The sequence below is a fragment of the Struthio camelus genome, chromosome 2 (genome assembly GCF_040807025.1).
Source record: "Struthio camelus isolate bStrCam1 chromosome 2, bStrCam1.hap1, whole genome shotgun sequence".
NCBI lineage: Eukaryota > Metazoa > Chordata > Aves > Struthioniformes > Struthionidae > Struthio > Struthio camelus.
In genome coordinates, this window is record NC_090943.1 from 116184763 (window position 1) to 116199173 (window position 14411).

General features: G+C 42.2%; 1 protein-coding gene across 24 annotated transcripts in view; it reads left to right on the forward strand.

Annotated features, from left to right (window-relative positions):
- Positions 1–240: 240 nt before the first annotated feature.
- PPP4R1 (protein phosphatase 4 regulatory subunit 1) overlaps positions 241–14411 on the forward strand; it is a 66957-nt gene continuing 52786 nt past the window's right edge. For 2 of the 24 annotated variants that reach the window (XM_068932169.1, XM_068932176.1), the window contains exons 1-2: positions 253–511; positions 965–1009. In XM_068932169.1, the coding sequence (XP_068788270.1) occupies positions 505–511; positions 965–1009 (52 nt within the window). In that variant the 5' untranslated portion in view covers positions 253–504. Of the gene's footprint in view, positions 512–612; positions 713–964; positions 1010–1082; positions 1260–10395; positions 10534–10644; positions 10743–11548; positions 11805–14411 lie in introns of those variants that run through there. The other 22 variants (XM_068932171.1, XM_068932170.1, XM_068932177.1 and 19 more) reach the window with 22 other exon arrangements.

The window sequence follows — 14411 nt, forward strand, 5'->3', positions numbered from 1 at the left end:
CCGGCCGGGCCAAGGGGAAGCGGCGTCAGTGCCAAGCGGGCTCAGGCCCCGGCAGAGCGGGCGGCTGGGGGGGGGGGGTCCGCCAGCGGCGGGGCTGGGGCCAGCGGCGCGGCCAGGTGAGCGGGGCGGCCGGGAGGCGGTGGCCCCCCGCTGTGCCCCGGCCGCGGCGCCCGCGGGCAGGGCTGGGCGGCTCCGGGCGTGAGTCAGTGCGAGGGGCGGGGAGGCGAGGCGAGGCGAGGCGAGGCCGGGTGCGAGCGCGGCTCCGCCGGGCGGAGGCGGGGGCAGCGTGTCCAGCCCAGACCCCTCCTCCCGCCTTCCTGCGCCCGCCCGCTCCTTGCGCCGCTCTCTCGGGGACACTGGGAGACGCTGCCGCCGCCGCTGCCGCCGCCGCCGCCGCCGCCGCCGCCGCGCCGGGCCTGCCCCCCCCCCCCGCCGCCGCCGCCCCGCTTCGCCGCTCCGCAGCGGGTTCAATGTAGCCCGGCACCCCGTGGGGGCTACAGCAAAATGGCGGGTAGGTAGCACCCCCCCCTTCCATCCTCCCCCTTTCCACACACGCCGCCTCCCTAGCGAGGCACCAGAGCCCTCCTCCCCCCTCCTCTCCCCTCCTCCTTCTCCCCCGCCCCGGTTTAGGAAGCGCTTCCCGCAGCGGCGCCCCCTCCCCGTGTCTCCGTCCGTGCGTGGGGAGCCGCCGGGGTGGGGTTGGCATGCGAAGGTGGGGCGGGGGAGGGGGTCCGCGGGGCGGGCTCGCGCGTGGGCGCGCCGGTAAGGTGCGTGCGTGGGGGTCCCCTCCCCTGGTGGAGGGGGGGGCGCGGCGGGCGGGCTGCGCGGGTGCAAAGCGCGGCCCCGGCGCGTGCGGGCGGCGGGGCCCCGTGGGTGGGTGGGTGAGTGGGGGCGTGGGGACACGCGGGGGGCGGCGGCGGTGAAATGCGCCGGGGCGCGTTGGCACATTGTGTGTCTCCCGCAGATCTGTCGCTGCTCCAGGAGGACCTGCAGGAGGAGATAGACGGCTGTGAGTGGGGCCGGGGGGCGCTGGGGCGGCCACGGGCCGGGGGCTTTTTTGCGGTTGAGGAAGTAGCTTCAAATGTGAATGCCCACGGTGCATTGTGGGAGGAGGAGGAGGAGGCCATGCTCCGCGCTTCCTTATGTACATAAAATCCAGCCGGGCGTGCGGGGGGCAAGGCCGGGCTGAGCAGGGCTTTTCCTGGCGGCGGCGGCGGTGGGGGCTTGCGGAGCGGGGCAGGCTGGAGTGAGGGGCTGCTGTAAGCGGGCTAACGCGGCCGCAGGGAAACGCGCTGCGTTGGGCGGGCGCGCCGGGGAGCTGCCGTTAACGGTCGTCGCGCGAGGGCCGCGTCCCTCGCGCGGCAGCCGTTAAGGCGGGGAAGGGGGGGAGCGGGTGGGGAGGGGGCGGTCATCGCTCCTGAATTGCGTGGGGAGCTTCTCAGGAGGAATGAGCCGGGTGGGTGCTCTCGAGCCTGAGGCCTGTGGAGTTTGTTTTGTTTTGGTGTCCCCCCCCCCCACTCAGCCCCCTTCTTCTTGCAACTGATGGGGAGAAGGAGAATCGATGTTTGGGAAAGTGTTACGTCGGGGGGGGGGGCAAGTTGCAGTACATGATTCCCGTTCAAAGTGCTAGTTCAGAGGTATGAAGGTTGAAAGTGAGGGCTGTGCAACGTGAATGCAGGTGAGAAGGACGTATATGGGTAGTGTCAGTGTTAAAAGAACTTGGAAGCCAGATGAATTTTATATAGAAAGTGAAAATGGAGGCGTCAGCTCTTCTTGAGGTGATTCATAGCATAGGCTTCGGCTATGCGGTCTGCTGTAGGTTTGCAGACCCTTGTCACTGTCTGAAGGTACTTTGTCTACTGTGCAGCCTTCACAAGGACTAGATTGCAGCAGTAAAAGCTTTCTTGGCTTAAATGCTTCTGGGAATGTTATTTACACTTTCCAGAAGTTAACTGGAAACATCTTAGTTGTCTTCTGTTTTGTGAACTGATTAAAATTTGTTCTATTTCTTTTTATGTTGTGTATTGCCTTGCACAAAGAGAGAGCCTTTTTGTAAGACTCTCCTCCCCCTCGCCACCCAGTTCTGATTGCTTGAAAATCAGATTGGTAGTGTAGCTGTTTGAAAACTTTGTGATTAGGTGAGGACTTTTAGAAAAGTGTCACACTTTTAAGAATGTATGTCTTTTTTTAATTTCCACTTAGACTGTGATTTTTTTTTTTCTTGACTGTAAGACAGTAGTTGAAGTAAGAAATGATTATAGTCTTTAGAGAGATGATTTGTAATCCTTGGGTTCCTGGAGGTGGCTTGAATGTTGCAGTCTTGCCTTTAAAAAGGAAGAAATTATATATGCATGGAGATATGACTCAGTTCAGATGAGAGCATTTTGAAGGCAGCAGCCATAGAAATCTAAAAATTTGAAGCCTCATAAAAAATTAGTGAGGTTCTGATGGAAGTAGATAAAAGTGAATAGCTCATTACTTAAGTGTATTATTTTTAGAGAAAGCAGGAATCTGCATGAAACAGCATGTGCTGTCTGGACATAATTTGGTCACACCTGATGTCTTCTACAGTTTTGAATTTTATGTGATTTTGTTTTCGAGAGGTGGACATGAGCTAAAGAAAAATAACACAGACTGAAGAGACTGTATGTATGTAGTCGATAGCGTTATTTCTTACACTTCTTTGAAATAGTCATGCTTTGTATCTATGTACAACAGGTCTTATGCAATTTATGAAAGCTTTCCCAGTTGATGCATTATTTAGGATTACATTTCATGTTTGCACATGTGAAATAGGCAGTTTCAAAAAAAACGACAAACGCTGCAATTTTTGCCTGGCTTTCCCAGGCCTGAAACCCCAGCCTACAGTACCTCTCTGTTGTACGTTTGAAAGCTACTGTTTTCAGCATTGGAGTTAGAAACTGGTTTTGAGACGTATTCCGGAAGTAGTAGAATGTACTTGTGAGGACACTGGAAGTGCAGGCAGCTTTTATGCGTGTGCAGTTCTGCCAGCTGTGGTCTTGCTATTAGATGTGCTAAGCTATAGTAAGGACAAGCAAGGAAAAGGAAGCGTGGGCATACCTGTAGTCCAAGTGGTATAACTTAGAAATTATGTAAATGTAAGATAGTATGAATTATAAGAAAAGACTGAGATGAGATAGACTGGCTGGCATAGATTTTCAGTAAATCTTTGTGTTTTTTAATTGACTGGGTATCAAGCAGCAACAATAAAAACATCTCATCTGCAAACTACACTGGAGAGAAAGGCAGGAGCGGTTAAAACTAGCTGAATATGTGAAGATCTGGATTGGACATCTGAAACTGGACCGCTGGTTAGGCGTACAGCTCAGAACATTTTACTGGACTAGGCATTTTTCAGTAGCTTGTTGATGAGTCCGGGTTTGATTCTGAATCACAGAATAGGTTTTTCTGGTAATGATAATAATTCATAATGTGGTCTACTGTTTTCCAACACAATAAAAGCGTAATTGAAAATAAAAGAAGGATGTGAATCACTAAGGTAACTAATAGATACCTTTTATTGGTCATGTTCTAAAGCAGTAGGAGAAAGTTCTGGAGTTGAGGAGAAACAGCAATATGCGGTTGCTGCTGAAAGTATCTATAAACCAATCTATCTATAAACCAAGTATCTATGCATCTTTATAGCTATATAAAGCTAAGAAGAGCTTTTTAATGATTTTTGTCTTGGACCTCTCAAGCGTTTTACTTGAAAGTTGGAGTTCAGTCGACAGTTTGCCCAACAAGTTTGCAGTTTGTGCCTCTTATTTATTTTGCCTACTCATTGGATACTAATTCATCTTATTATATATGTAAACTATTGTATCTTTGGAGTAGTGTTTTAATAGTTGCCTGTAGAAGAAAATTTGCCTTTTTCCCAAAGAAAATTTGATAAATGTTTAGCTTAAATGAAACATTTCTAGATTTCAAAAGAGATTAGTAAATCTACTTCTGGAATAATAGGAGATATTCAGAATGTAAGGGGAAAACATGGATTTGCAATTCACATTTTTGTTTGTTTATTTAAGGGGCCAGAGATTAAACAGGAGCTTTCATAAGAAAGGCTTTCAAAGAGTGGTTGATAAACTAGCTGGATTGAGTTTAAATAATTCATTTTCTCTGTGGTTTGCATTTCTATTTTGAAAGCTCCATATTATTTTCTGTTCTTGGTTGCTTGGTAACCGTTAGAAAGCTCTAATTTTTTTCAGGTGAACGCATGCTTTACACCCGATGGTATATTTCCTGGACCGTTCCTTTCCGTAGTTGCATAGCTTGGCACGTGGTTTTTCAGTACCTTAGTTTTAGATAATATTTTGCTTCTGTAGAGTTAGCTGGTGATGTTAAAAGCTATGACAGTGATTAAACAAATTCTTTCTCCTGTATTCAGCCAGTGGTTTTTCCTTGTTCAGAAGTTTGAAGTAAAAACATCTGCAGGGAATGTATCCTGGTTGAACATAGAGAAAATTACAAAAGAAATCCAGGTCTTAAAAGTTAAGTTTTTATTGTGAAATGCAACTTTATTATTAACTACTCTGCAAAATTAGAAACATATAATTGCATTTCATCTGTGTAAAGGTGAACCTAACAGTCTTTTCATGATAGCCATTAAGGAAAAAACTGAAAAAATGGGGAAAAAGTTCCTGTTGGCAATGGGATGTGGAGTCTTCTGTAGGCTTCCAGGCTGAATTTTCACCCTTTCTGGCTACTATACAAAATAAGGTAGCAATTCTCTTTCAGCTGTACGGTTACCCATAGCTCTCTTTGGACTAACTGGCTTCCTTGATTTTCTGTCTGAAATCTTGAACAGTAAATGAAAAGAAATAAATGCAAATGTGGCTTTTATATGTATCTTGTGAATACAAACTCAAAATAGAATGATGTAGCTGTCTAAGCTAAACAGAGAACAAAACAGAAAATAAGCAACAAAGATGATTGAAAAGTCAACAGGGGAAAAAAGGCAGAATTAAATGTTTCTGCTGGCAAATAAAATGTTCTTTATGGCTCTTCCTAAAGAGGTTTCTTCCCCGGGGATGTTTCTGAAGGTTGAACTGGTCAGTACAGAGAGATGCAGTCAAACCTACCGTGATGCTTCTGTCTGTCCATTGACGTGTGTAGGATGAGTATGCTGAAAAATGGAGTTATCTGTAATTAGAATCCAGATTGTAAAACAGGGTAGCTTTATTTAAGTCAGAATTTTAATTGTGATTTAAACCAGCAGAGGAAAGCAATTTTGATTTAATAATTGTTTTCAATCTTGTTTTGCATTTGTACTTACTTTTTGAAGAAAAACTTATTCTCACAGATAACTGGCAGCTGTATTTAAATACAGTCCTCTGATAGTTGTGAAGTAACATACATGTTTTGGCAATTATCTAGCTTAACCTAGATCTCTTCAGATTCTGAAGCTTTACTACTTATCGTGTCAGAAAATGGTGAGAGCGTTTATCTTTTTCTGTGCACTTAGTGTTCAGGTGTTTTAATTAAAGATGCAGAAAGCCGTATTTTACTATCTAAGCATCTTTTAGATAGTTCTAGTTTATAACTGTTAAATGAGCTACATTTTATATATATATATATATATATATAAACCCTATTTTCCATATCATAACAGTTTAACAGTAAGGTATTTTTTGCATTTAACAAAGATGGTGTTACTGGTGTGTATTTTTCTAATGGAGTAAACAAATAGTTCTAAAGACTTGAAAATTAGAGCGAATATAATATAGCAGCTTTTAGCGCTTAGCATTTTTTAGTGCGTAGTTCTCTTCCTTTGATTGGAAAAGGAGGACAGGCCTTTCTAGCCTTTCTTCCCAGTAGGCTTCTCAGCTCTGAGTCAACCAGTTATTTAGCTGAGTCGAAGAAAATAGTCTTTGCGCATCTGCAGATGTCAAAAGCTGATTTGACATTGGTGAAACGGTCTTGTCTCAGTTACTCAGAAAATCATCCAGCACTAGCAGTGAGTTTGTGTTGGTTGAATGCTTTTAATTAAATTTTTCTATTATATTTTGTGTAGTACATAAGAATCCTTTCAAATAGAAGCTAATTTTCATTTGAAATGCTTAATATCAATTTAATTTTCAAAGTTAATTTTTCATAATACTGAAAGTTAAAAGTTTTAGTTTCTTTTGTTTTCTGTATTTCCCTGTGGTGTCAAATCACAGTTACAGTTTGATGCTGTGTTTTGGCTCTTGTTCTCTTGCAGTGAATTAGGCATTGTGTACTAGGATAACGTGTGTTTTATATGTTAAAACTCACCTTACCTCTCCAGCAGCTGTGCATAGTAATATCAGGAGCTTTTGTTTTGTAGTTCCTTTGTTCCTTCGTACTGCTTTACCACAGAACAGAAATTACCACATTTTTTATGCTATTTATTGTTACGTATGGACTGCAAATCTGATCACTTCTTAGATTTGTTTCTGGCTTTTAGTGTAATTAAACTTTTGACATGACATTAGAATGCCTGATCTCTTAGTCCCAGCAGAGACTTTTCTCTCTGGTGAGAGAGCACTAAGATGGTCTGAGTTCCTGGGTTGATATTTCAGTAGCATGCAATATTTAATGTCTGCATTGCAGAAATATTAACACAAATTATTGGCAGCCTTTCTGTAGTGCTCAGAATCAGGTCTCTAGTGTGACTGTGATTCTGTTCGTTTGGGAATCTAATAATCAGTTTTTAATGCTAATGAAGCATACTTGTTAAGTCTGTTGTTTTCCCTAGAGATAACATTTTAATTCTCCTGACTCTTCAGTTCATTTATTTGTCTTTTTAATATGGTGACTCTCCCTCAAAGAAACTAGGAGACTCAGGTGGATAGCTGTTTCCCCATGGAATTCTGGTTTTAGTGGTCTCAGGTGGATAATGGTTAGTCTCTTTCTCGAGCGACCTCCTAGGATGCTAGAGACAAGGAGGTGATGCGAGAAAAGGGTTGTGCTTGATTTGACATAGGCTAATGAACCTTCCTCATGCAGCTGCACATTTTTTCCTCCATTACACCTAGCAGAGGATTGAAGAGGTGGTAATTTTCCAGGGTTTCTGCTTTCCAAGGCCAGTAGCATCACTTCTGATGTGGAAATATGCTTTTTACCAACTACCTTTTGTGGTGTTGTCTCTGGTGAGAATCCTCAGGTAAGGTTGCCAGCTCCCCCTTTCTCTTTCTTTTTTTTTCTTTTTTGTTCCCTAATTTTTGCCTAGGGCTACAGGGATTCTCCCTCTTCTACCTTTCTTTCCCCATTTGGAGAAGAAGCTCAAAAAAGGAGGAGGGAAGGAGTCAGGAAAGACATGGAAGTTCTCAAAATCTTGAGATTTAAGGTGGAAACCTTGATGTTCATGCAGTCGTTTCTGCCTGCTGACCTATTGTGGAGGTGGCAGACTGCAGCATGTTGGAGATAAAATGTCTCACTTTCCTGTATGTCTTTTGCTGCTATGACTTTCCCTCTGTGTGGGCAGAAAGTTTTCGTGTTAAGAGTAGTAGCTGAAGAAACGACTTGTAGCAGCAGCAGAACTGGATGCAGTGATATCTTCTGCTGTGACAGCTGGAGTAACAGTTCTGTCTTTGGAAAGAGCGAGCCAGGGACAGCTGCCCCCAAAGGAACCCAAAACATCAGGGCTTCTTTGTCTGCTTGACTGAGATGGTGCATTTTTTCTTTTCTGCCAATGGTGTGTTAAGATCTGGTCCTATGGCGTGGGTCAAAAGAGGCATCAAAATACTTTTGTGAAGTAGAGTTTTTTTTATTTGCCATTTGCAACAGCAGAGCAACTACACTGAGAGTTGAGAGTACTGATGATTTTTTGGTAATAATTATTATTTTAAAGGTAAACAAAAATGAAAGGCAAATGGTACAATAAATATGAATTATTCTCATATAATTTTTGTAAAAACTAGAGATATTAATTTATGAAAGTGACATTCTATACGGATGATAACACAGACTCTTGAACTATTTTTTCTGATGAACAAGTCTGCTTAGGTGTTTTTATGTCTTGTTGCCATAGTATCTGAATGGCTCTGAGAATTTGAATGTAAGAATGACCACCTTTTCCTTCCTCCCTAGCCTGCGGGATAAATAGCTTGATTAGTCTGTAGGGATACTTGTATGTGCATGTATGTATGCTGTATTGACAAAACCCTACATTAAATAATTCTGAAATTGATGCCCATGGCTGTTCTTACTTTTTTTTTTAAAGAGTGAATCCAATGCATTCTTTACTTTTCAATATTCTCCTAGTTTTACACTTTACACTTTTAACACAAACAGGAAAAGCGTGAAGAGTTGCACTACGAATTTTCCCCTCTGAATGCTCAGGAAACACTAGGACATGTCCCACCAAGGCCTTGGAATGCTGTCAAGCACAATTTGAAGACTATTATCTGGGATTTAAGAGGAGAGAGGCAGTTGGGAAATGGAAAATGATTTTATATTTGCAAAACTGTATTTTATAGATTATGGCTTTGCTGGTCACAGAGCTTGTCTCCTCTGCAGCTTCTAGCCCAAGTAAGCGTATTTCAGATACTGCACTACGGCTAGCCAGACTTGATCAAAAGTAAGCGCGCGTGAATGAAGTAGAACAGTTGGGTTAAGTAGCTGATGAGCTGTAACCCAGGGTGTCACATCACCGTTGCAAAGCTAGCGCAAGCCCTTGAAGCATCTGAGCTTCAACTGCTTACTTCATAATACTCTCCCTCCCAGTTATTTGAAGTTCAAAGCATGGGTAATTGGAACTTGATGTTTTTGCGTAGAACAGATGCTGAGTTGGGGCAAAACTCGAGTGCTGCTCCCAGTTCTGTGAATGCGCGGGTTCCGTTGCAGCAGGACTGGGCAGAACGTCTCAGTTGAAGATGGAAGTAGGATTCTCGGCATAAAGCTGCAAAATGCTCAAGTAGTCGTAGGGCAATCAAAAAGAAGCAACAGTGCTCCACAGTTTGAGGGTGGATACCTTTGTCTGCAGGGAACTTCCCGAGGAGGAAAAAAACCCAACAACCTTAGACTACTTCCTGCTAGCATTATCTGACTTTTACCTGGTCCCAGCCTTGTTCCAGGATTCTTAACTGTATGCAGTTGTTTGGAAAGGATAAGCGAAGGGGACTTAAATAGCAGGGGACTTGGATACCATGGTGATGGGTGTGACATGCTCCCAACAGGAAATTGGTGGACAAAATATAAATTGTTGATTGTTTTAACTGGTAGCTTGGATGTCCTTCTCTTTGTTTCAATTTCCTTTGGAGCAGGTTTTGCTGCAGATCAGACCATTAACCGGTGGAATGTACGTTCCACTGTTGTGCAAATTAATAGCTAGTGAACAATATGAGGTGGAACAAGTTTTCCTTTCTTTCAGAGCAAATCGGAACTTTTCAGTGCTGCTTGTGTATGCCTTGAAGAGACAGATGTATCTGTAGCTACACCTATCCTTGTTGCTTAAAGGATCTGGTATCACCCCTTGTTTCCTCTGATGTTTGGATGAGAAATGCAGTTCCTTTGGCATGCTTTATAACTGCATTTTTTTTCTATTTAAAGCTTTTGCTAAATGAAAGTGTTCTCTTAGTCTACGTTATGTTTGGTCTAGTGCTCATTTAGATTTGCTGTGCCATACTTGTGTAAGGCCTGTGTGTAAATAACTACAGATTTTGAGTCCTGCATCTTTCCTTTACCCACTCCTCCCACAGTAAAACCTATACCCAAGCTTTATTTTAATGGATTTGCTCTATCTGTGCTTCAAGCCGTTAGCAAGTTCTGCTATGAAAGTACTGCACAGGGTCTAATGTGGTAAGCTCAGTTGTTAGCACGCAACTTTGCATCAGGGCTGGCTTGCATTTCCCTCTTCTTGTGTTCTTCCTTGCTCCTGCTTTTTCTTCCCTACCTTCTCCCCCCCCCACCAAAAAAAACCCATGAAATTTTGAATGCGGGCAAAGAAGTTTGCACATGCAGATGTGACTTACTAGTCAGGACAGTGCTCCCTGTTTAAAGGGGGAATTTGTGAGAAGAGGCAGAGAAAAGGAAGTGTGGTCCTTACTTGTGCTAATATGCTGGCCAGTCTGGAATCTGCGGTTATCGCTTACTGATCCTTTGTATACTTCTCTTTACCTGTCCAGTGCTTTTGACGAGCAGAATCGTACGTTGTTCAGAGTTGCAGTTTTCACCATAAACATTCACCCTTATCAAGGTAAACTTGTGGCATCTCATTTGCATTTTTGCTCTCGGACTACAGCAGAAAAATAGAGATAGTAGATTTTAAATGCGTCTTGGAAAAATCACCTCTTACTTTCTGACAGTGGGGTCTGTAATCGCCAGCGATTGATTGCCTGGATCAGGCAGACAAGGTGGTGGAACTCAGTATTGCAAACATAGTTTGTAATATGTATATATCTGTCATTGTTATAGTGTTTGGCTAATGTTATTGAAGCAGTGCAGTAAACTTGTGGTAGTAAATGAAGCTGACGTAGCATGACTGATGCTTTGGCCTGTGATGTCACTCTGCTGAACTGGAGGTGGGATACAGGGCACAGCAAAAGAGCAAGAGTAAGGAATTTCTAACTGTGGACAAATACAGATGTTTAGTTTCCATGCTTTACTAAAAATTTTATTGTTGCTGCCGTGGATTTCCCATTGCAGAATATCACGATGCAGAATGACATCATCTCTTGCAGAAAATGAGATGAAAAATAATGTGTTTACAACATTGAAGGGCTGAGAAGGCTGCTTATGTTCTAAAGAAATCTGAATGCAGGGTGAATTTATTCTTTCGTAACATAGAGGATGGTAATTTAGAACAAAACTTGCTGCTATTATGTTGGGATACGAAATCAAATGTTTGCACTCGTAGAGCTACTATTTTCATTTTAGAATTAAACTGAAAAATTCCTTGCTCGAGCAGCAAAACAAAAATAGGTCCTTTCTGCATTGGAGTGCTGTATTAACCTGGACGTCCTTATTGCAGCAGTCATTGTAGAGTGTAACAAATAGCCTATGCTGCAGTTGAATAAAAACTAGTCCTAAAACGGACTACTTTTTATTCGGACTTACCTGTAGCAATTGTTGTAGAGATTTCTTAATACGTCTTGAGAATGCTTTGGAAATGCAGAAGATAAAATGAGGGAACTTAATGCTAGGTGGAGATCTTGAATCTTTAAAGTTATTTGTTGCTTGATTTTGATAAATGAAAAATTGCTCATTAAAATGAATGCCACGGAGCCCGTAACAGATACAGAAGAACTCAAAAAAGTGTATGTCTAGCCTCGCTACCAAACAGTCTATGGTGTGAGAGTCGCTCATGTATTATTAAGCAAAAGAAAGATTGTAATTATTTTTGCAAACGTGATCTTGTGCTCCTTTGTGGCAAAGACGCAATCTGATCAAGCTTTTTTGAAAGATACTGTAAAGATGAGATATGTAGTATAAAAATTAGCTCACTTGAAAATTGTCTTGTAGGCTGTCGTTTTTTAGGTAGCTTGAGTTTTAGATGGACTTGTGCTTTGTTGCTGTATGACTTCTCAACTGGGCTGGTCCCTCGTTGACTGAGTGCCTCTCTGCATAGTCTGTCTCAGCAGATGGCTGTATGGTCCACGTTAGTTAATAACGGTGGCAAGTCATTGTTGCATCTGTGCAATAGAACACAGGAGAATTTAAGGAGGGATGCATGTGTGTGAACATATTCTTGGTACCGTATGGAACAGATGCAAGAGAGATGGGGAACCCTGAAGAACTTGTACTAAAAATAGTCAAGACGGACAAATGACCGAACAGGAAAACGAAGGTGCAGAGAGAAGAAATGACCTGGCTTGTGATCAAAGGTCAGTGGTAGAATCAGATGTTGAAATGAAATTTAACTACCAGTCTGGTGCTTATTTTGTTATGCTGTGGTGCTTGTGTGCAGTGGTAGTAGTGTAGACTTTTGAAGAGAAAATTGCAAACTACTCAGTACAAACACAAGCAATCTAGGTAAATTAATGCATTTCTTCATTTTATCCTACTTTGGTGCTTATGTGGGCTGAAAATAGTGGTATTGTGATTACTTTTTGCACTGTTACTCTGTTATTGTTCCTCATCCCACCACCACTAGTTACTTTGAATGTACAGGATAGGACAGTTTTACAGAAACTCCTGGTTTCTTAACTCTTCTTCTTCTGCATGTTGACGTGAAAATGTAAGCCCAGACTATGAATACCTGGGCACTGAACTAGCGTTAGTTTCGGTGATGTTCTGTGAGCTTTAATACCTTCTGAGCATTTGGTCCTGACTGACTTGTACAGGTTTGAAGAAGGACAGGAACTACAGGAAGCGACCTAAAGTTTTTCTGCAACGGGAGAGAAAAGTAACGTGTAGCCCCGTTGCTTGGTCTACATTCTGAAACGAGAATGAATCTGGACGTTCGCGTTTGTAAAGTGTCCACTAAACAAGCCACGTCTTAATTCAGAGGTGTTTTTGCATTTGTTCCTTTGTAAAACTTACAGCACGAAAAGTACTGTGGTACTCAGATTTGAGCACTCAAGGCTAAGTGGAAAGCAGAGAGGGCTGGAGAGGCAATACTTTAATTAATGTTTGCTAACATGCTTTGCTTGTCTTGTTTTGAGTGCTAGCTGTCTTGGAATAACCTTGAAGTATAGGGAGTATCAGGACTGACTAGGTTTATTGAGTAACATAAAATATGCTTGTGACACGTTTTGGATGAGAAGGGGTCAGACTATTGGTGAGTCATGTTTGGGGCAAGTTAAAGACAAATAGCTGCCTGAGGGATTTTATTAGTGTGGGAATTCTACTGGGCTAATGCTCCCTTCAGCTTAGATCAGTGTATTGATGTTGAAAGTGAAACTAAAATGTGTGACATCACTGTGTAATAGTACTTTCTGGAATTATAAAATGTTCATGTACAGATTAATATATTTTTATCACCCCTCTCTTCCCTGTTGATATTTGTGTTGCTTTTATTCAAATGGCAGCATCATTTTAATCTCTTCTGTAACTAAGACCTCAGATGCTGTGATTATTTAAGTAATAAATACTGCTCAGCATCCGTGACTGGCAAGTCAAGCTTCCTGCAGTGCTAAACTTAGTTTTCTGATGCACACATACAGCAGAGCCAAGTCCATACTGGCTCATTTTCTAATTGAACCAGTGTGAGACCTGGAACAGGTAAATTGTAAGCAGCTACTCATGTTTTTTATCACTGTGATATTAAATCTAATATAAAGTAGACTTAGCAGTTTGGTTGACTTACCTGGTTTTACAAGGCAAGAATTATCGCAACATTCAGTTAACTAAATCAAAGGCGTCAGCTAGCCAGCCAACTTCAGTGTGAGTTTGTGCGTTCAGGCACATATTGAGCATACATGAAATCATGACGTTCTGCAGTGTCTTAAGATGGCATCTTCAGTTGGACCACTATAGGAGTATTATACAGTAATGAATAGAGACACAAAATAAACAAAAAAAGGAACATTCAACACAAAGTTGAGGTTAGGAGTAGAGAAATAGAGGAGGAAAAACCAAAAGAGGAAAAACTAGTGGTGGTTGGTATAATGGTCAGCATATTTTTTTTATTGATGCATTCAATGTCATTGGGAATACTGAATGATAGCTAAATAGCAATTACTGTGTCAGGGACTACATTTTGACATAGTTTCCTCAGTTTATGCTTTTAAGTGTATAGTCTGATTTACAGATTTTAAAATAGGATTTAGACCCTGTCATAGAATTAAATTCGTTGAACCTTTTTCACCCCATGCAATTCATTGTGGCGCATTTAATTGTATTGAAGTTCTGCAGTTTAGAAATAGATCCAAGTGCAATGGTTTAATTGCCTTCTGCAAGATACAGTTATTGTGGTATCATAAAACTTAAGTTAACGCAATCCATTTCCTGAAATGAGGAGTACTCATGTGCAACTTCCATCACATATGGATGCTGTATGAATGTGTTCACTGGCTTTTGAAGCATATCAGCCTTCAGAAACTAGGATCTCACACCCAACAATAAGATTTCTGTGTGTAAGAAAGGTGCATACTAACGTGGCATACTTAGAGACAAAGAAAAATAAATTTCAGATTGATTGAGATCAGTTTCAAATCAATTGATGGATTGAATTAAAGGCCTGTGAAAGGAAGTAGCCTATTTCTTGTTAACTTACTTGGCATAAAATCCTGATTTGCATGATGAGTGATCTTTACCCTCCCCCATCCTCTTCCTGTGAAAATAAAATTGATTCTTGAAGGAGAGGAAAAAAAAATTGTGTGACGGTCTCCTCAGGTCTGGGCAAACACAAGTTCAAACAGTTGTGTAAACAGCAGGTTGCTAAGTGCTTCCCCTTTGTGCTGCAATACTGGGTTATGCAGCTGACCTTCTCTTGAGCCTTCCTGCCCCCGCTCCCCCCATTTATTATCCTCTAAACATCTCCAAGAGCA